This window comes from Centropristis striata, chromosome 9 (genome assembly GCF_030273125.1).
Source record: "Centropristis striata isolate RG_2023a ecotype Rhode Island chromosome 9, C.striata_1.0, whole genome shotgun sequence".
Taxonomy (NCBI): domain Eukaryota; kingdom Metazoa; phylum Chordata; class Actinopteri; order Perciformes; family Serranidae; genus Centropristis; species Centropristis striata.
Window position 1 is genome coordinate 25,361,324 of NC_081525.1, and position 23,107 is coordinate 25,384,430.

General features: G+C 40.2%; 1 protein-coding gene across 2 annotated transcripts in view; it reads right to left on the bottom strand.

Moving 5' to 3' along the window:
* nek7 (NIMA-related kinase 7) overlaps window positions 1-23,107 on the bottom strand; it is an 81,597-nt gene that overhangs the window by 41,100 nt on the left and 17,390 nt on the right. For both annotated transcript variants that reach the window (XM_059340926.1, XM_059340925.1), the window contains exon 2: window positions 5,444-5,531. In XM_059340926.1, coding sequence (XP_059196909.1) covers window positions 5,444-5,503 — 60 coding nt within the window. In that variant the 5' untranslated portion in view covers window positions 5,504-5,531. The remainder of the gene's footprint in view (window positions 1-5,443; window positions 5,532-23,107) is intronic.

Consider the following 23,107-nt stretch of genomic DNA (forward strand, 5'->3'; position numbering starts at 1 on the left):
TCACACATTTACATATGCAATGACCTACATTTGCATGTCAGATCGCACACTGTCCGGCATGATTAACAGTGGGCACCTCCCTGTGTGGAGTCGCCCTGGGTGGCAGCAGAGGCCGTGCGAGGGCGGAAGAGAGGGCTGGAGGGAGGGCGGCTTTTTTGGCAGCCAAGGGGCCGGGCTGCCAGGCAGGATTATGTCAGCCAGCGGCCCCGGCATTAGACACTTCATTAGAGCTAATCTGTTTAGCAGTGGGCAGTGTATGTAAACTTCACAGGCCATTTGCGGCACCTCTTCGCCCCCTGGCCTGGCCTTCAAAGGGCAGCCAGGCCAAGGCTGAGTGACAGGCCGTCTCATCTGCCGCACACGGGTGTCACACAATCAGGAGCTCCCAGCTGAAACACAAGGCCCCGAAAAACACACACACTCACACACATACGGGGAAGTCACAGAGGAGTGACCCTGAATGACGCAGGGGTCAGTGTCGGAACAAAACTGGGAGGAGAGGGTTACAAACTGCTGCTTTTAAGGATCTAAACTTGATTGTTCATGTGTTTGCTAAATATGATGGTAGGGTTGCATACCTTTCAGAAGAACAGCATATCTCGTTTATCTGGGTAAAGCAATTGCTGCCAAGACTACATGTTTGATTATTTCTTTGGATTTTCATTACAAGGAATCAGGGAATCACCTTTTTTTACTTTTAGCCATCACAAAACTTATCTCATTTTAAGGCAAAAACAAGAAAAAGAATGCAAGCCATCCATCACTGGGTCAAATGTCAGAAATGATCATTGACTCCAGGCCTCCACTATAAATCAAGACAAAGAAACAGTAAGTGTAAGCCATTTGATTATTTTTGTCTCTTTCTGAATTCTCATCTTCATAATACAGACTTCTTCATGTTTTTCTTGACTAACATTCCGGTGGTGTGCTTATACTCTCTTCACTCACATCACTTCGGTTGGTGATGAGGACAAGCTGCAGGGGACAGAGATAAGTGGCAGCCTCGCAAGGCATTATGGGTAACGTCTGTGAGGGACAGCGTGTCTTGGGTATAAAGGTGACACACAACCGCCATGGGCAACTCACTAGCAGGGGGATTGAAAAAGAGAGAGAGAGAGGGATAGGAAAAGAAGAGGAGAGCGAGAGACAGAGGGAGAGCAGACAGACAGCTCATCGAAGGAAGTGTGATACGGGCTGCCCAATAATGACACCAGTGCCAAACACAACTGACAAGACACATGGAGAGGGGAAGAGGGAATGCGGAAGACAGGGAGAGGGAGAGAGAGTGAGAGTGAGAGGGGGGAAAGACAAGCAGCAGAGGGGCGAGGGTGTGATGTGACAGCCCAGCAGTGCCAACGGCTGCCACAGAAAGGCCAGCGGCGGCACAGAGGTGCTGTCTCCCATGGAGAGAGACAGAGAGGGATGCAGTAACAGAGAGAGAAACTCAGGCACGTCCACAATAAGCCAACTAAATTTGAAAAAGCATCTCTTCATATTGGTACAATGAACAAGCATTTAGAACACCTGAAAACTGAGCTTCTGAAAAAAAAAAAATCGCCTCACAGTGAGGCTGTGGCTGCGCATTTTTTATGTGGATGGGGGAAAATTGATAAGCCAAGAGTAGAAAAATAAAAAGGAATGAAGAGATAAAAGAAGGAAAATTAAATGCAACAAAGGTAACAAGGGTCCCAAGCCAGACACGGTGCCTTAAACGCACAATAAGTAATTTTCTGCCGCTAGGAGTCTCTCAATGAAAATAATAACAAAAGCCAAAATTTAGTGAGGTGGGAACATGGGAGTTCAACAGCATTTCGTCACTGCAGTCATCGTATCCTGGTCAGGATTCCTTAAGTATTCATCGTTCAGGAGGTTTTTACCAGGAGCCGAATTATATGCAGAGGTCTCTCCAAAACAAATGAACCACGTGAATAAAACAGGTTAAAAAAAACCCTGAATAAAGCACTTTCCCATTGAAATCAGTGTTTCTCCATCACAGGACTTCATGGTGGGGCTGGGAGCAGGGCTGCTGCTGATGTTTGTTCAGCTTGTTTCGCTGATAACTTAAGATCTAGGCATCCAATGACTAAAATCCTTCATCCGGTTTAAATCAGAAAAATGTGGCTTCAAACTGGATAAAAACAGCTTCTGGTAAATAACCACAATGCCGATGAAAGTGGGGCGCCACAGACAGGGACTGAATAAAATGGACCATTACATTAATAAGAGTGCAGACCTTTCTTTGTGTCCTGCAGTTGAGATCTTTGGTCTTTCACCTAAATAGTTTTGTTTGGATGTGCGCTCATCTGAACATCTGGGATAATGCAAGTATATAACTCAATATAATATATGAAAATAGATCATGTCAGTTTTAGAAATGTTATTGTGAAAAAGTTACACATTATACCAAAGCGTCCTGTGATCACCAATTGTAAATCCCAATATATGTTATTACCCAATTCAAGTGTGGTGATTAGCTGTATGCATGTTTAATTTGTCATGTTAGAGATTATAACGTAGTGACCAACTTTCAGTGCAGTACCCTAGGAAGTGCTGTTCCCCTTCTTAACAGCTACCATTTATAACCTGCAATAAAAAACTTTTCTGCTCACGGAGTTTTGTTTTCATATTGTTGAAGCGATTTAGTATGAACAGGGATTTCCAGAAAAAAATTACAACAAAACTTAAGTGCAGACATAAATGTTTTCAAATGTAAACGCTGGTACGACGACTGAAGATGTCGTCTCCAGGAGGGACAGGGAGGGATACAAGTAGAGACGGAGACAGCAACTGGCAGGCAGGGAGGCCCACTTCCACCCCCACCAGTCACCTGCCCCCTTGAGCATGGCACCATGCAATATTCATCCTCAGCCAACCGGCAGGATTCACCCCAAAGGTGCTTATCGTTCTTCTCCTCTCAATCTGCTCCACAACCGCACCGCCTTGTCTTGGCGCTTACAGACAGATCCGTGTCTGTCAAACTCTGCAGTGACGATCAAAATCTGATCTGAGGGGGCCTCCTCACCAACCCTCCTACTCACTCAAAGAGCAAATGCGCCATTAAAAATGCACATCTAACCAGCTCATCTCGTTTACCTAATGCATATGCATCATACCTCCGGGACCAAGAGAAATGATATTGCAAGCGATACAGAATATCCTTCATCACATATACAATTCAGATTTCTTCAGGAGGAGGCTGGTGGTTTTTTTTCCCCTGTGCTGCCGAGCAGACTGAACCTTGGGAAAGTGTGAAACACATACAGGACTTGTTGAAAGACACCCATCTGGATGCTGCTTAGACAGCCATCTACATACTCTAACTGACTCTCTCTCCATCTCCCACTAAATGTGAAATCAGTTCAGACGTCTTCTGTGAGAGGAAAAAAACATGACGCAACATTGGAAGCTCACTGTGCTACCAGTAACCTGAGCACAGAAAGCAGGCCTAGAATTAACACTGATGTAAACTGCTAGAAATAGACGGAAAAACAGAGAGAGAAATCATTAAGCCTGAACAATAACACACAATCAACTGTTGAGAGATCAGTGGAAGATTTAGTGTCTGTGTGTGTGTGTGTGTGGTGGTGGTGGTGGTGGGGGGGGGGGGGGGGGGGGGGGGGGGGGGGGGGGGTTGCCTAAGTGAAATTAATCATTAGAGCTTTTATCTGACTTTCTTCTGTGTGCAACCCAATTATCCTTAATTTTGCAATTACAAATCTTAGAATAAATTAACCCCCTTGGCAATTCCAGTGTTAATGTTGCAGTGCCCTTGCATACGCAAGAAAAACAACTACTGAGAGAACAGGCCTATTTTTAGTGTTGTTTCGTTCTCAAAAAGAAATCCACATTTACTCTGGGGCATATGGATGATCCTCTTTGTTTAAAGTCTATTCAATAGTTATGGAGGCAAAAACATCCTTCTGGAAAGAAATCAATGGACCTGATGTTGGAGGGCGGTATTAAAATCCAACAATGACCAGCTCTGCACAGAGCTAACCTGAGTTGTATCGAACCAAGAGAGGCATTCAGGGAGGCCAGGCTCTGCCAGCCTCCAGAGCTCTGATCAATAGAAACAACTCAAAATTCATCCACTGCAGTCAAGCTCACACACAGGCTGCAGCCGTCTGAAGGATGCTCGGACTGAAAGGCACAACTTGATTGACGCAGAGAAAAAAGGGCAATGCAGAATATTTACAGTTCAAAATGTGAAGGAGGAAGGATACTATGCTCTCAATGAATGGATGAATGGCTTAGATCATCATAAATTATTAAACATTTCAATCAATATACAGGGAAAACATTTTTTGCCTCATTCGTATTACATTTAACAAAATCATGTACTATACCATAAAATATGACATGACTGTAATAAATGATTTACTTAAAGAATCCCCTAGCAACCGGCCTGGACCGTATGGATAACATATTTTATCATGATGTTTGTAATTTTACATCATAATTATACTAAAGTACATTTTTGAAAAGTTAAGATTGGGAATCTGCTGGTCCGGATACATCGATCTGGATCAACATATCGATTCAGCAATTCAGTATCATCAATGCAAAGTGAAAATATCAACACATATCATCATCTTTAAGATATTTTTATATTTATTCTTGTCATAAAAAAGAATATATCGTTTTTCATTAAGATGTCCAGAAAAGCTCAGTATCATAATTGTTAAACCATATATTAGTTGCTTTTGTAAATAATGGTGTCCGATGATATCGTCTCATACGCAGTCCATATCGCAGTCCTCCGAACTGAATCGATATTGTATCGTGGCAGACATTGTCATTACAGCAAATGTTGTACAGCTGCCCAAACCAATCTATATATCATATGAACAGAAACTTGTGATTTACACCCTTAGAAATAATGTGTTGCTTGTATCTGTTTTTTGTCTAATGCAAGACTTAAAAACAAAAACAATCATGTGAATACAAAGCTGGCATAGCTCAGTATCATAATATTTGAACCATATTTAAGTTGCTTTTGTGTGATGATAGAGATGTAAGTAATTCTGTTAGATGATTTCATCTCATCACAGTAACCAGGATTGAATTGAAAACGTATCATGGCAGACCTTGTAATTACAGCAAATATTGTCTCAAAGTCCAAATAATCCATATATCATATTTGCAGAAATGTATGATTTACACCCTTAGAAACTGTTTATTGATTAATTGATTGTATCTGTTTGTCTAATGCAAAACGTATATACAATAACATCAATTCTGTGAATCCAAAACTGGCATGAAGGAGACCGGAAACATTGCTCACAATGGTACCAAAGTTTAAAAGGCATTACAAAATACCCTTCATGTGGCAGAAATTATTTATCATCTCACTTTATGTTTGTCTTCCTACTTGACAGCCCTCGTTAACAGTTTAAATTGTTTTCATGTGTGTGTCTGTGTGTGTGTGTGTGTGTGTGTGTACCTGGGGTTGAAAGACTGGCACGGCTGCTTGCTGTCCTTGTGGCTGCGTGTCCATATCCATGGTGTTAGGAGCTTGATCCTTTACACCTCTGAGAAAAACAAACACACAAAACAGAACTTCTGGTTAGCCGTCTGAACATCAGACATAACACTTCAGTAATTTCCCATTAAAAACATGAATACATTCTAAAATGTTTCACACCAGAAAATAATAACCTCAGTCTACGGGACAACTGTTCTCTGTTGTTCAGCACTAAACTATTGAGCGCTTGTTGCAGCCAGAGTGTCCAGTTTCAGCAGAACTGGATCCCACGTCATGCCTGTGGATTTGACACTCTTTGTCTGGGTTCCTCTCAAGTTGCAGCGTGGCAGAGCTACAGCAGGCTGCGATATTAATCTAAACAAAGCAGAGATAATGCCACTCTGTAATCTCCTTGGCATCCCTCCAAGGAGCGTTTCATGGGAATTACTGGTTATAGCGGCATTTACGCAGTCCCACTTCATTTTCTGCTTTCCGAGAAAATATAGGTCACAAAGAGGTGAGTGTGTTGGATATGGGTGTATGCCATGGTGCTGTATAATTGCATGTTCTGGCATGTAGCCTAGAAGCAAGCTAATTGCATAAGAAACTCCGCCACCAGTTGCTCAGCTCATCACCGCACTTAAAACAGACAGTGCCATTATATGAAATGTTACCTGATTTAATAATTTACAGAAAATCTTTAAAAGTATGATGCAAAACATATATTCTCACATGCGATTAGATTATGTATCTAGAGTCTCTGCTCTAATCATGTATGTGGGAAGAACTCTGATTCTGACAGATGCTCTAGGATCACTTGTGCTTTTATGCACATAATATAGTTATATATTCTATCACTTAACACCAATTTACTTATAATTTACACACTGTAAAATGCATGAATAAAAAGGAACCATGTGTCATCTACAAGTAAATGCATATGTGAAATGAGGTGTTTGCTTGTATTCAACATACAAATTAGACTAAGGAAATGTGCACGGACACGTTTTTGCTGTGATGTGTGTGTGTGCAGATGCAGGCATAAAATGCATCTGCACACACACTAACGAGCAGAGGCTATCGACAGAGGCAGATTTTCTAAAAAGCCGGACAGTTCAATTGTGTCCGTGACAGTGCAATTCTGTATTGCAGAATACTTACAACCATATATGGTTTGTCTACCAGTTCAGATTATAGAGAAGGGATTTATGATTCTGTCTCTTTGTAATGTCTTATTTACATGAATACTGTACATGCATGCAAACACAAACACATAAAAGTTCCACACAGAGCTGAAAGGGACACAACACACTTCACAGTAGGACATTTGCATGTTTTTCCACTAGAGTGAAGGCCGTCTGTCTGCGTATCTGTCAGTCTGTCATTTGTGTATTACTAACTGTCTCTCGTCTCCGTCGCCTCAAACCTCCCCGGCCAATTAAAAATCCCCTGGTACAATGGAGAGGAGAATGGCACAGAGGAGCCGTCTCTCCCCTGATGTTGTCAGTCCCATTCACTAAAGGTTAATAATGCTAATGAGACATCTGCAATATAATGTATATGCATGGCACTGTGCGTGTTGGATGTCTTTAATATGTACATGTAAGAAAGCATGTCTATGTGTGGAGGTATTTTGCAGATACTGTGGCTGTTTATTTTAGATTAGTTCAGCTTTTTTTTCTGGGGGTTCGCTGGCCTTCATGTGAGCTTTGAAGCTCATGGAAATAAGTGTTTGCACAACACTATTTCTCCTGGGATTGCATTGACTATATTGGGAATATTGTTTTCTGGAATTTACATTAAAAGCTTGTTTCAAACAAGTTTAAAACAATTCAAATGTAAAAGAGGTTTACAAATGATAAGGATTAAAATTGTCCACTGCTGGAGGCAAAAAAGGAAACACTGTAAAAACATTTAATGTCAGATCTGGAGTCTTTTTGGTTCCTATTTTTTACTTCATAAACCCACTAAAGAAAGATACAGTCTGAAAGCCAACTACTGCCATGACTTGTGTAAAGGCCTAACTCCAGTAAGGCTGCCTAAATGACCAATGACACCATGCTCATTCATTTTTTTACTGTTTCCTTGAAAACACTAAAAAATACATATTTTAGGCTACCATTAGTGTCCCTCACAAGCAACTGACTGAGCAATAATAAAATAATTTTAATATATGAGAAACAAAACAGAGAAATCTGCGGGTGAGACAGTGGTAAGACTAAGAATAATAATTTGCCTCATTATCACAGAACTGGTTAACTTGAAGTTCCCATATTAACCCGAAACAAGTTGACTCATAGGTTGAAAATGTAATTCTATACACAAATAAACATAAACAATGGTTTCAGTGACACAAAAGATCAGCATTCCAGTAATCTGATCGACACAGTCACCTCACACATTAAAACATGATGGCATTAATGAGTCTATTTGTTACAGCAATTAAAAGGTACTACCTGTCAAATAATGGTTGGCACTGTCATGGAAACCTATTTCTCTCGTTAACATGCAGATCTATTTGAGGTGTTTTACGATTTGATTAGATCACATATTCTGTGGGGAAAACCTGTGATCTCAAAGTGAAACTTCATGCATCATGTTTTGTTCTTATATTAGTTATGTTCAAAAGAATAAAATGACAGCACGGTTACAATAAGGGCTGGGCAATATATTCATATTTTATATATATGATATGAGACAAGATGAGGGTGAAATGCACAGATTACCAATATGGTACTCAAATGGAGTCTTTTATGAGCAAAGTAAAATAATATTTGAGATTTTTATACATTAAAAATATAATAGATAGTTATTAGACATCTTTCTAAATCACCCCAAGCATTGCTTTTTGCATTACACAGTATGTCATGTAAAAAATGTTTTTAATATTGGTACAAATCAGAAAACGTATGTCTGACTCTGTCTGAAATTGTTTAAAACAGCTGATACACTGCCAGAGATCTTGATCAAATATTTATCAAAAATATCAAATTAAATGACTGACTTAAAAGACTGATAAAAACAAAATAAAATAGATTTTTTCATTTTTTTTTTCTCCAGTGAGCACTTGCATAAAAATTATGTTTATCCTAAATTAAACAGAAAATTGAAGCCTAAGTATGTACTTGAGCCTTTAATATTTGTACGTGTTAAAAAAATACTCCCAAAGCCCTATTAAAACAATCTAGAAACTTCATGGATATGCATGGGGACTAGGTGAAAAGTAGAAGACGGCTGGATGGCTGACTAGCAGGGTGTCGTGACATTTTGATTTAGGTGTCACAGAGGTCTTAACAAGTCACTCACCCAGGCCGCCTTCCTGCCTCTTGTAGTGATTCTTTGCACTTCAGCCTTGTGTTTTGTTAGATTGGGGCTGGCACCCTTACTCCTCTCCCTAACCCTCTTGTGTTTCTGACTGTCTATGTGTGAAAATAACCAGGGGGCATCTGAGCTCCCTGACGTTCTACCGCTTCCCACATCCCACGTTAACGAGATCAATTAAGACTGCCTTGTTAGATTAACACACACCAGAAAAAGGCACAAGTAACGAAGCCAAGTCAATCAAACGAGGCAAGGTCACATTCTCAGGGCTACCATTCACAAACAGTGTTAGTAATGTGCAACCCATCAAAAGCAAAGACTTGCCCTTGTGACTTTCAATTTAAACTTTCAACACCGTTTCCACTGTTTCTCACATCATCTCTGATCCACAAAAAGGTCCAGCTCTCAACACAGAGACTTCCAAAACATTAGGTGGCCACAAACAGCAGTGGAAACTCAATGTATCAGCCTTTCTGTCATGGGGACAAAAAATGGTGGTGGGCAGGCTAGGATTTTGGCAGCAGCGGTTAAAGGGTAAATCCCCTAACTATTCATAGATGCTTGTCACAGACTAGTTCAGAGCTTTGGTCTGAGACAGCTGTAAACACAACAGATAGAGCCAAGTTTAGAGTACAGTACAGAGAATTAATAGAGGCTAAATATGTGAATATGCTCATTCCTTAAACCATAAAACATATATTTGAATATCTCAGGTTTTACCACCAAGACTCTTGTTTTAGTTCCTTGGATGTCATCTCGCAGCTGTGAAGTCACAATCGAATTGACTGTCAAACAATTATATTATTATACCTGAAAACAAAAAAATGTCTGCAATTTATTTCCAACCATTCCCACCATTTCCATTACAGTTAGGCTGACAGGTGTGAATATATCATTCCTTTGCAGATAAAAATTGGCGAGATCTACAGTACATTAGAGCAAGTGAGCTGGCAAGAACACCATTTATCTATCTGACAAACTGATGGTTGTTTTTCTGTTGAGTAGTGAAAAAAAAAAAACTTTCCTATCCAGACCACCAACCACTCAGTGTAAACAAACACTGTTTTCTGACTGTGTTCCATCTAATGTGAGACTCCAGCCCGACATTCTCACAGCAGGCCCAATCACACGTAGGTAATTAAATGATAGACGAGGGAAGGGAGAAACAGAGCGAGGCAGAACAAGAGCAGGAAAGAAAGGGGTATTAACAAGACTATTCAGCAATTTTCAGTCAACAGTTTTCTTTGTTCTCACACTTTCAGCACATATCTGATTTGTTAATTTGTTTGTTTTTTCCATCCCTCACTTACTTATGACACATCTCCATCTCTTACCCTCCTAGCATTCTCATCCCAAATCTGTAATTTCTTTTCATTTTATTTTCCTGTGACATAAAACTCTATACCTTCTGCTCAACACAAGAGTAAAGAGTCAATTTAAGCTGCAGTTCCCCTGAAGGCCATAAAATGCTGGCTCCAATCAAAAATCCAACATCATTAAATGGGGCACTCCAGTGATTTATGTATTGCACTTTCATAAAGTTGGGGGGCTCATCTGATGACATCATTAGGGTTTTCTTTTCTCAAGCTTCGCAAAGCTGCCTCCAGAACCATGGAAGACATTATACAACCGTTTTCACAGGCTGAGCAGTACTCCTCATGACCAGTAAACTAAACTTCATGAATTACTGGATTGCCTTTTTAAGTCAATGGATAACTTCTTTTGATCTACAGAATCATTTTAAACAGAAAATTAAATCTCTTATAATCTAACCTATGTCCTTCTGTCACTTGGCATTGGCTGTTCTCTGTCCACACTGAATCTGTTAGTTATGCGCTTCTGCTATGTCGTGTAAACAAAGCATGTACCCATCAGCTGTGATCGAACTGGAGATGTAAAACATAGGTGAATACTTACTACAATATCTTCCTATGTTTGTACTTTTTAAACAGAAAAAACACATTTTAATTTGTGATATTTACTGCAAACAACATACAATATAGTCAACAGCAGGTAGGTTTGTTATAAGTGATGGAAACTTTCACTTCCCCAGTGATCTCCCTTTAGCCAGCTGCCAGCTTATTTAGGTTTTTGTAGTGAAATGAGGAGGTTAACAAAAAGATAACTCCTAATTTTAACTTAAAAAATCAGCTTTTCCTGATCCACTGTGGAGCTTTCCATCAGAGTAACTGGAATAAATAGAATAGAAAACAATGCAATCAAACTGGTTTTGACAGAGACTTTCTACAGGGTTGAGTTTTGGAACTGTTTGTTTATTGAGCACCAATATTTTTAGTACGTTTAAAGCCATTCTCCTTCAGAACATATTGGGCAGGACAGAGCCCTTATTCACCCTGTCATTCCACCCTTTTCCCTTCCTGTTCCAACAATCAGTATCTGTCCATCCTATCAATATCCAGTCTGTCTGTGTTTTGGCCCAATACCAAGGATATTTTTGTGTTAACCCAGCCCGCTCTCCTTTACTCCTGTCAAATAGCCATTGCTTTTTTTTAAAACAAAGAACCAGAATTCCTTCTAATTACATCATGATTTCAGAACAGATATGCACCAGTGGACAGATTCTCCTGACATCACCAGTCCACATTTTTGATTAAAGATATGTTTGCATTAAATATTTACAAGGAAAAGTGAAATTTGTAACCTGAAATACATTTTTTTTTCTGTAGCTTCTTTATTGACCTATTCAGCCAAATAATTGTTCATAACTAACATTTCCTTCATCACTAAGATGAGTTGTTTTTAAAAGTAGTATCCACAAGTTAGCTTTTCGTAAGAAGTCGTCCAATCTAGATATGAAACGGCACATCTTCAGTGAACTGGGGCAAAAGTGAGAGGGAAAAGGCAAAAGTGAGTAGGGGACAGCAGGGGTGGAGTAAGACCGAGTGGGACAGATGCAGAACTGAGAAAAATGGCAGGAGAGAAAAAAAAAAAGAAGCTTGTTAGCCCTGATGTGTTCACGGTCCTGTGAAAGACGGTGTGGAGCTGTGCACCACAGAAGTTGGCACTGGCTTTAGCTCCTCTTTAATCCCCATTTCCTCCCTTCTGCATTATTCATTTAAAACAGGAGAAGAGGAAAAACAAAGAGAGGGAGCCGATTATAAAAAGGTGGATCAAGGCAAACTGGGAGGGAGGGAGGGGGGGTGAATGGGGAAGTTAAGGGGAAGGGTCCTGGAATTAAGCAGTCCCAAAGAGAAGAGTGCTAAATCAGCTCTCAATCCGAGGACAATAAATATGAACACAGACTGATGAGCTCAGGTCTAAAGAAGGGGAGAAAAGAGATGGGCAAGAAAGGAGGGGAAGAGAGGAGTTGAGGGGGGGTGGAAGTAAAAAAAAAAAGGGAAAGAGGAAAAATATAATGTGACACTATCCGGCCTGGGTGTAGGATGTGAGGGAATCAAAGGCACCTTTGAGGAGCCAGAAGACGACAGTGAAAGTGCTAGAAGAGTGGTGTCCATGATTACAAGAAGTGGAGAAATCTTTGAGTCTGTGCTCATGAAAGCCCACCCCAGGCCTCGTCTGAAACCCCTGCCTGACTAACACTGATACAGAAAGAGAAAAAGAAGGAAGAGAGAGGAAGAGACCCACTAATGATGGAGAGGTCCGGATACTACAGAAGCTGCGCACTCTCCAATTCATTTTAATCACTATTCAAAATCATTAGCCCAAATGTGCGAGCACTCGTGTTCGTTGGACCACGAGCCGAGAGAGAGACAGAGAGTGGGAGAGGACCAATTACACCTCAGCATGTGAGCCAGTCTTTGAGGTCTTTGAGTAAGACGGTCCAAGACTTGATGGAATAGAAAATGAAGAGAGGAAACTTTATTGTCTCTCAATCTAAAAGAAAAAAAAACATAAAGGGAAAACCTTTGAAAATATGCTTTGCAAAGCCAGCCAAACACACTACAGAGTCAAATCATTTAGACTTTTCCGTTCCCCAAATCTGGCTACAAAAGCATAAAGTTAATCAGGGCACAACTCAGCATGAGAATATTAAAGAATCTCAAACAGTCAGACAGAGGACCCAAACAACAACACTGACATCAAACAGGATTCATTATTCAACAGGAAGAACATGGCTGGATTAATGGCTAGGTCGCTTACAGACTGAATGTATCTGATCAAACTCAATGTGGCTTTTCAGGCTTTTCCAACTAGAGCCTGACCAAAACTGGTTTTATGAGGCCAATACAGAAATGTTTGAGAGTCTACAAAAAAAAACTGAAAACAATATTGTTATTGTGGTATGCTATATGGTAAACACAGAAAATAAGCAAATATATTTATATGTACGCCTTAAAAAGATATCTACAGAGTAGGACATTTTATAGTAGAAAAGTTTCTAAATGACCTCAAACAGATCTTTTGGACATTTTTGGAATGTCATTTCTTCTTATATTTTCATCTCATTATCTTACTACAATGTTCTACTATGACAAATGGCTCATGCCAGCCACCAAGCTAATGCATACATTAGGCGCTCAACATGCTCATAAAGATATTTTCAGTATGATTGTTGTAACTACAGATGACGGCGATAGGCTACACAATTGAATTCGACACACAACGTGAGCTACAGTTACTGTATAGGTAAGGTAGTTGACTTATCTATTAAGTCTAAGTAGCATGGCAACATGGGCTAATATTACACACAGCTATGTATAATGTGAATAATGTAACTGAGTAAAACTCATATTACTTCTTAATATATTAATAAATATTGAACGCTATTTTGTTGGGTTGCCTCTTCGCAAATGATCTAAGTGAATTGAAGTTCTCTCTGGTCAGCTGTGATGCTGTGTTTATGTCTAGTGCTTTTATTTTGAAAGGTAAAAATGGGAGGCTGTGATGAAGCTGTAACGCGCTGCCATGAAAGAGCTTGCAATCTTGGGTCAGACTAAAGCCAGAGAGGTCAGAGAGATGTTTTAGTGGTATTTGCGAGTACTCTATAATAATTTGATGGAACTACTCAAACATAAAAATAACTGAAAATGCCCATCCCTAGTCTGAACCCAGCATTACTTATTGGCAGGCATATGTGTACATGCCAATATACCTGCAATTGGCTTAAACTGGTTGGTCATTTTCAGCCCAGCCAACCTACTGGTGTAGCTCTACTTCCAACTCAATGTTAACATGTCTGCATAATGCATTTTTGGATTTAAATTTGACACGAAGAGACATTAAGTACAACTGTGATGTTTCTGCTCTGTACAAATATCTATGTGTGCATGTTTGAGTGTGTTATCTTTGTAGAACTCAGACCTTCACCCTCTCCCCAGCGGAGGGAGCAGAGAAATGATAAAAAAGGGAATTAAGACAAAGAAAACCGCTAAGGTCCATTGGGACACTACAAGGCCAGTGATCCATAATGCTGCTTGCTAACTATTTATAGCCCTCCTTTACATTTTTCACTTTCACATTTTTATAGGCTAATGATTATTTCACTGCAGAAGTAAATAGCACAGCACAAACAGCCTGGGCTTCATGTGAGGCCTAAATTGATTTATTCCCCAACAATCCAAATAAACTAGCACAGTGCTCTGCTCCAGTGTGTGTACATTTCACCTACTGCAGCCTCTATACCACACATCTGCACTATCACCTGACCTTCCTTGAGCTGGTAATCCCATGAGCAACACTGGACTCTTCTCTGTCTTTCTGTGTGTGTGTGTGTGTGTGTGTGTGTGTGTGTCTGCCTTCACATGCACACCTGCATGATTTGTATCCCCTCCTATCTCAGTTTTCCTTTCGCATTTTCAGCCCCTACGTATATTAAGGATGTCCACCATTCAGAAAAGAACTCAAGGACATGCAGGTGTCAGCCACTCTCCTCCCTTTTCTCCTTCTCCCTCGCTCTTGTCCCCCCCTCCCTGCTCCTCTGTGCTCCGCTGCTGCTGTGTGTTGTCGACACGAGTTGGCACGTGGCTAAAAGCCCAGGCCACCTCTCTGCTCTATTGTCCTGCCCACTCCACAGCGCCACTGACGGTTCTCTTGTGGCGAGGGGCCCTTTGTTGCCAGCCTGTCACTTCAGCAGGTGCCTTACAGCAAAAGGCAGGAGCCAGCCAGCTATCCGGCGAGCCCGTTCCGCTTCGTTAGCGCGGCACACCGTTTGATGTGCTCATTTCATCAGCCGGAGACGGCAGCCAAGGAGGATGCTAATAATCACTTGAAAAACAAAAACATTCCACTCAGGCTTGTAAAAGATAAACTCCAATTTCAATGATAAAAGAAGAGTGACAGACAGCCATGGTACCAGTCAAAAAAAGACCGCCAGCCACACTACCCCTCTCTCTTTTTTCCTCACCACACTTCTTTTCCTGGGTGAAACCAATTCATACTGTCAATCACTGAGAATAAACAAGGTATATTGACAAATTGCTGAATGTGTAAGGAAAGGAAAAATCGTGTGGGCAAAGTATGCAAAAACAGAGCTGCATTTAAGACAGCTGTGTGATCCCTCAGAAACCAGCTTAGTGTGTGAAGGAGCAGGCTGTGTGAAGGAGAGAACCCCCCCAGGCGTTCAGGAGAGGGGACCCTGGGGGTTTGGGCTATGCTTGCACACTCTCACTTCATTCACAGCCCTTCAAAATGCAATATCACCATCACACCTCAGTTAAAATAGAAACTGAATGCATAATATGTGAAAGAAAATCAAGAGCACTTAATTTAGGCTGGCTGATCTAGCTGCGAGTGATGTCACAAGTTTTTAGGATGTTCGAGGGACTAATCATGGATGTAGTCGCAACTCCAGGCTGCAATGGTTTCAGAGCAGAATTACTTAACTTTTAGGGTGCCATATAAAGTTAAGTGCATCATTTCAGAGGAAATCTTTCAGTCTATTAACATTTCACCACGTCAGCACTAAGAAAATAAAAAAGTATTTGTGTCTGATTTAGGGCTGCAACTGCCGATTGTACCGGCCCGTTACAGGGATGGGAGATTCATTCAGTTTTATTTTCAATTACAATTTTGGCTTCCAAAGATTATGATCCTTGAGACAAAACGACTATTATGCCGCATTCAGTATCACAACGACACTCATTTTTTCTTGTCGAATATGATGAACTTAGTTTACCAAAATGTTGAATTTTTTTATGCATTTATTGTTTTGTTCTCAGTTCAATTATATCTTGAATTCAAGAAAATACACAGTAAGCCCTAACCATTTTTTTTCTCAATAAATTGATTGGTTTATCATAACTCTGCTAACAGTGAAAAATACATACTACTACTACACCTATCATTGAGACAAATGTGACATCTTTAAATGTCTTACTTTCTAAAGCCCAAAAATATTAATTTAGATCCTATAACAAAAAAAAACAAGAAAGAAAAAATTAAAAAAGCAATTAATTCTCACAACGGAGAACATCAAGCCATTTAATGTTTGACATGGTGGCTTAAAAATCAAGACAGTCAACTCTGGTCTATTAGTTTTATTCCTTTTTATTTTAGGAGGAAGCACTGCAGTCAGTGTTTAGGGAATTCATATGTGGCAATTCTGTGCGAAAACCCTGAGTGGTTACATCACATGACTGTAGAACACAGTATAGTGACCCCCCCTTTATTTCACCTCTTCTACATTGAAATGCCTTTATACAACAAGCTACCAGACAACAACAAAACAAAAATGGAGCAAAGAATTGCCTTTGTCTATGATTATTCTGTTATTTTGTATTAGAGCGGCTATTTAGGGTATTTAGGAGCACACCTCTGACTTCATCTGAACATTTGAACCGAGCATCCACACCCAGATTTGAACACCGCAGCATGGCCAGGATCCCGAGGCTTTAGGTTGCATTAGTGCCCTGTGGCAACAACTCGTGGTCTTTCACAACGCAAAACAGACCGTTGCACAGCAGAGCTTTCAATGCTCCAGGAACAATAAGGGCTTTCTTTGTTTTGCCATGTCTCTGACTGACCACCAAATTAGCTTCATCACCTCTGGCACTGGGATATCAGATGTGACATTCTGCACCACAGGGCTGTGGCTCTGTTTGTCTGCTAGGTTAGAAGGCTTACAGTAAAAAAATAAATTAAAAAAAAAAAAAGTAAAAAATAATAAAAACAAATATAAAGGAAATGATACAATCCCTTTTTTGGTTCCGTTCTAAATAAAGGATTGTTTTACACAGCATTTCCGGGAGCAGTCTGGTCTTCATCAGTACAGCTGTGTTTTCTGAAGTCTAACCTCATGATCAGACTAACAGGAGAGAGCATCATCATCTGCGCAGTGTTCAGATTCTTAAATGACATTAGCCTTCTTTGTCCTCTATTAATATATATAAAGGAGGAGATTAAGCTACAGAGAAGGAGGCAGCTTGCCATGGCCCATGTGAACTAAAAACTGAATAAAAGCAAACAACCAACAGATACAGAAATTTGCATGTGGTACCAATGTAAAAAAAATGATTTGAATAAACATACAAAGCCTGGTACAAAGAAGAGATAAAGTGGCATTTGTAGTTTAAACATAGCCTGGGTATACCCATACTGCAATTTTGTTTCGAACCTGCAGACAGTCTGGAATCTATGGCTGTTTCTTAGCCCTGTTTTAGGGATCCAATCACAGAACGGGGAGGGACGGCAAGACGATGACGCGTACTACTCGACAGACGGAAGCTTGTAGTTTTATCGTTTTCTTACGGATCCAACATGGCTGCAGCAAACGCGAAGCTCTCTGTCGACTTTACACTCCTGTTTCACCACGAGAAAAGGATGTTTTAGCCTTGCTTCCGACAGGATTTGGCAAAAGCCTAATCTACCAACTAGCCCCGCTACCGCTCGCTGCTGTAACGCCAGTGATCTCACACACACACAGACACACAGACACACACACACACACACACACACACACACACACAGCCAGAGTCAGAACATGGTGCAGAAAAACGTTGCAGAAGCAGAATTGAGCATTTTAGTCTCAAAGTAGAGATAAGCTAGTCTGGCTATGTAAACATCAATTTCTGTCGCTCTACATACGTCATCTGGTATAACTGATACGATTGGCTAAGAGCTACGTACAGACGCTTATGACAGACATTCGTAGCGCCCAATAAACGGCTCTGGAGGATCGTAAACCACCTCTTCTCTACGGAGAAATGAATAGCTCGTTTCCAGGCTAGATCTCATTTGTGATTAGTCTGGCGTTAGCCAGGCTAGTTTAAACAAGGAATTAAAGTAAAACAGGTGTTTTAGGGAGATTACAAAGCTATAACACCAAATACCCTGTTAATCCATTTTGATTCCAAATAGAGCCAGACCAACATGGGATTTCTGAGACCAATACTTCCAAAAAACATCACCATTTGCCGATATGCCAACCAATATGGTGAATTGTTTCACTGGAAAGAAAACGGAACCTTTCTATGAGGATTGTGCACCGATATGAGGAAGCAAAGGTACTCAGAAACCAAACCAATAATACATTACTATAGGCTATATTACATATACAATGCATTACATTGTCAATCATTTCTACAAATGGGAACTGAGAAAATACAGAATAGCTAAAAAAAACCCATAATGTTCAGTTTCAGTCAATGGCTGACCATCTTAATAAAGATTCAATAAAAATGAAATTAATGGCTGAAATTCCTAAATCTCCCCAAGCCTCAGTTATCTGCATTATATATATTTTTTAAAAGTTTTCATATCGGTCAACCAATATATCGATCGGGCTCTAATGCCCCTAGTGCTTTCTACCCAGCATGCAGTTGGAGCAGCAGTGATGAAGCAGCAACTACTGACCCATCTCTGTGTTGTTTGGATATGATGAGACCTGTCATTTGAGTTTCTCATCTATGAAACAACCATTACAAAAAAAACATCTGTTGAATGTAGTCTATTTTTCCTTCACACAAAACCAGCAGTCTCTCCCTTCAAGCAGGTTTTTTTCCCCCTTTCTCCCTCGATAGTTTGAAGCAGTTACCCTGCGTCAGCATCGAAGTTTGTCTAAGAGGAAATGACAAGAGCAAGATGTCCAAGTCATTAGTAATGTGAGAGGAGCAGTTCCCAGGCATGTCTCGTTACATAGTTGAGTGCTAACGTGAGGGCTAAGGGCTCGTGTTGGGGCTTTTCTGGGCCCAAGCCTTCTCATATACTCTGTGGGGGACGGGGGGAAGAGGACCACAACCCTTCAGCATCTCCACAGTCAGTAATGGAAATGTCCAAGACCCTGTTCCCTCTTAACTGCCTTAGCTCCACCAATGAGGAGAGAAAGAGATACCAAAACACAAAGTGTGAGTCCACACATCAATGTAATACACACACAGAGACATACGGAGAAATGGAGCTAAAACTGGATGCATATACTGAATACACACTAATAGTGGACCCATGGGAATGTGGCTCCACAAAAATCAAGCTTGGCTCTGGCTCTGCTTCAGTTTCAGCCTGCTGTGGCTTCTGTGGTGAGCCCTGCTGGCTGCCGCACACACACGCACACACAATCTTCTAACCAGATCCAGAGCACTGCTACTCAATCAGAGGTCAAATTCAGTACTGTTGCTGCATATGACTGTGCGTATCCACCCATGTTGTTGTCATACTGCCAAGGAGGATGACTCCTTACTATGAAACTAACAATAAGGCAACAACTTGAGTTGATTCCAGTAGCACGGTTTATCCTGGCTTAGGATCACATCTCATCACACAGAAATTATTTGGTTTGACCACATATGTAAATATACAAAGCAAAGCCAAATTAACTGCTCAAGGTAGGTTTTCTTAAAGGTTTTGAATTTGGGATTTGAAAAATACAAACTGTGTGATGATTAATAACAGGGGGGCAGGCAGGCGTGCATTGTTCATTTCTAGACATATGGCTCTGTCTTGAAGAGGAGGTGTACCTTTGAGGAAAAAACTTGGGACTGAAAATAAATCACGAAGAATGCATCTATATAAAAGCCAGTCAACATTTTTGGAATGGGTTCTTGAAAAAATAAAATCTGCTGGCTTCCATTTCTTTACTTACCACGTCTCTGTTACACATCAATATTCTGGGGAAAGAAAAATATATTGTGTCTATGTTCTGTGCATAGAAATGAAGTGAGAAATGTGGTTTATTCTACCAACACTTTAAATTGCTGTGGATAGACCAAGAGTGGAAGCCAAACACCACAAAAATGTACATTTGGACCCAAATAATTATTCAGGGTTCTTACAGCTTTTAAGAGTAAAATTTAAGCACTTATCAAGCATTTTCAAAATACCAAAGCCAAACATCTAAAGCCTTTATCATCACAACATCTAAATCTACAGGAATCAATGTCTATTGACACTTAGTTTCTTCTTAGACTTCTTGCTATTGGCTAGCTAGCTTAGCTCTAGAGCCCGACAGATATATCAGCTGATATTATCATCTGATATTGGCCTACGAAAGGCCTATCGGTATCGGTGTATGAATTGTCTGTTATAAAACTTTTTTTTATAAAATATATCATGTAGAAAATGTTGCTTGCCGTGATTTAAAAATGCTGTTAGCTATTCATTTTTTTATTCTTTTGTTATAGTAAGCAATTGACTGAAACTAAACAGTAATGATGTTTATTTATTTTATTCCTATTTATTTATTTATTCATCCATTTTATCATTTATAGAATTGGCTGACAATGTAATATATTCTTTGTATAATAATGTTTAAATATTATTTAATTTACTAAAAGTTTATCTTTGAGAAAAGCAGCTCTCTGGGTACATTTGCAGAGTGGTGCAAAATACACATAAAAAGGTCTATTTTCATTCCAGCCCAAAAATTACTATACAAGCTGCCATATCGGTTATCTGAAATCAGTATCGGCATCCGTCTCAAAAATCCCATATCAGTCAGGCTCAAATTAGCTTGTCTGTGTGAGACACTTGTAAACAAACAAATATGATTATGAAATTGTTTCACTGCAATTAAGATTTTTATATTAAAAAACAGATAATGTTCAAAATCAAGCATTTTTCAAGAAGTAAATTCAAATTCAAGCACATTCCTTGAGACAAAATGCTAAAATTAGGCATTTTCAAAGTTTCCACAACTTTTTACAAAGCCGGATTACAGAAAAATATAAACTTACATGTGAGCACAACACATGCATAGGAAGACACACAAATGCACACACAAGAAGTTCGACATATTTTTATCCTCAGGCGCTCATCCTTCTTTGCATGAGTGCATCACCCAGAACACCGACGGAGCATCCCAGTATGTGTGCGAGTATATGTGTAAGGAGCTGACGATCGGAGAATACCCCGAAGGGGTCGCACCTCTCTCCATTCTCGCCCTCCTCCCATACCCCTCCTCTCCACTCTGTGCCTGCAGGGATTTCCCTTTTCAGTTCAGGAGAGATGTCAGACCTGTTCCACCATCCCTCACACAGAGGCTGGACTCTGCCCTGCATTCATCCAACATCAGTAGAACTCCACAAATCAGCTTCAATTCTAGATATCAGAGCCGAGGCTTAACAGGGCTGCAGCTGAATCCAAATGTCTCTGACTCATCTTCATACAAAGTTGTTTATTTTGAACCCAAATCCCATTGGGAAACTAAAATCTGCTGGACAAAATATTAATTCAGAGACATGGAACAAATAACAGGAGTCCTTGACTAAACAACTGGACCCCAATAAATAACTGAGCTCCCCAGGAATACGTGTTCACAAGCACAAATTACGCTGAATCCAAATGATCATCCATATATATTCAGAGATGGGAAAAGAGCCCAGAAAATGATTGAATGTCACAACCCTGTAAACAGCTTATTTTATCCAGCTCATAATAGCTAACACAGTCTTAACCGCTCTCTTAATCCTGTCATCAGATCCATCCCACTCCACTCTCACCATCATACAACCAATTCTGTTCTTTTCTCCGCTCCATCCCTCCGTAATAACACAACTTCATCATTCTCATCACGTCTTCATTCTGTCATCAGAAACAGCACAAGCAATAAGAACCTCCTTCTTTAAATTGTTGAGGAAACACTGAGAAACAATGTTTTAAAGCGATCACACAAACTGCTGCCTTCAGTAATAACTCAGGGCAGCGGTTTTCATGTAAAAAGCCATGTGTTTTCTTTTATACCATTTAGAACATAAATATTCAGAATTCATCCAAAACAATACCAAGGTCTACCAACAGGGGTTTGGTCTATTGATGCTTATTGGCCGATTTTCCAAGCCTGGGACTTTATGTCCCCACACATCCAAACATTGAATTCAACTCAAGCATTGCAGTTGGCAAATGGAAAAATAAAGCCCAAGTCAAGCTGCCACTATGCTTGATACATTTTTTCTAAAAAGGTTTTATAGATTTCAGGAGGGCACTTGTGTTCAGTGACTAAATCCAGATGAGATTTAGCAGGTAATTTGTACAATTAATTAAGAATCTGCTTGTGTGTTACAATTAGAATGATGAATATAGTTTGAAGATACTTCAGAACAAAATGGTATTAACTATATATTCTAAATCACAGTATAACATAGGAACGTTGGCATGAGTATAACAACAGAAAACCGACAGTTTTACTGAGATTGCAGAGAAAGACAGAAGGGAAGAAAAAGAACAAGAGAAACAAAATGAGAGAGAGAAAAAGCTCCACAACAGGGGTTGAAAGCAGCTAAACCAGATAGGTCTTCCCTGCCTCCTTCACTTATTATAATATTAATATTAATGAAACTTCCTGTTTTTCCCCCCTCTGTTTTTTCCCCCTCAGACGATTTGAACATGAAAAACTTAAAAAGCACAAATTCCAGGAGTTGCGTATCACAGTTTGACCCGGAGCCACACAGCAGACACCAGCCATGACAGACTCGCTGTTCAAAGCAAGCGGGAGCTGCTTTCATCAGGTGATCCTGGTGTTTTTTTTACAGTGTGACACCACCAGCCCATGCCATCTGCCTTTTTCTAAAATCAGAACTTCAAGATGTGCTTCCTGCTTGTGCGTTGTTTTTAGGTGGGCTTCACAACCGCGGCCCAGCACCACGCAGGCTTTTGCTGCTATGCTGCTTGCTGACTGCTGTTTACAGCCAAGCCCCGCAGAGAGGCGCAATGTTAAATATTCACTGTTAAACTGTCAAGCCAGATCTGGTTGGGAACCCAGCCAGGCATTCACAGTATAGTAGCATTGGATGCTCCCCCTCTTCAAAAGCAACCCAGTCAAATCAATCACTTTCCTTCCAGCCAATCCAGAAAAAGATCAGCTTATATCCCTCCTCCTAACACGCACCCACTTCCTGAAATGCCAAGAGTCTGGAGGAGCACTTTATGAAGCACTTTTTTCCTCTTTTAATACTTGAAGTTCATTTTATTTAT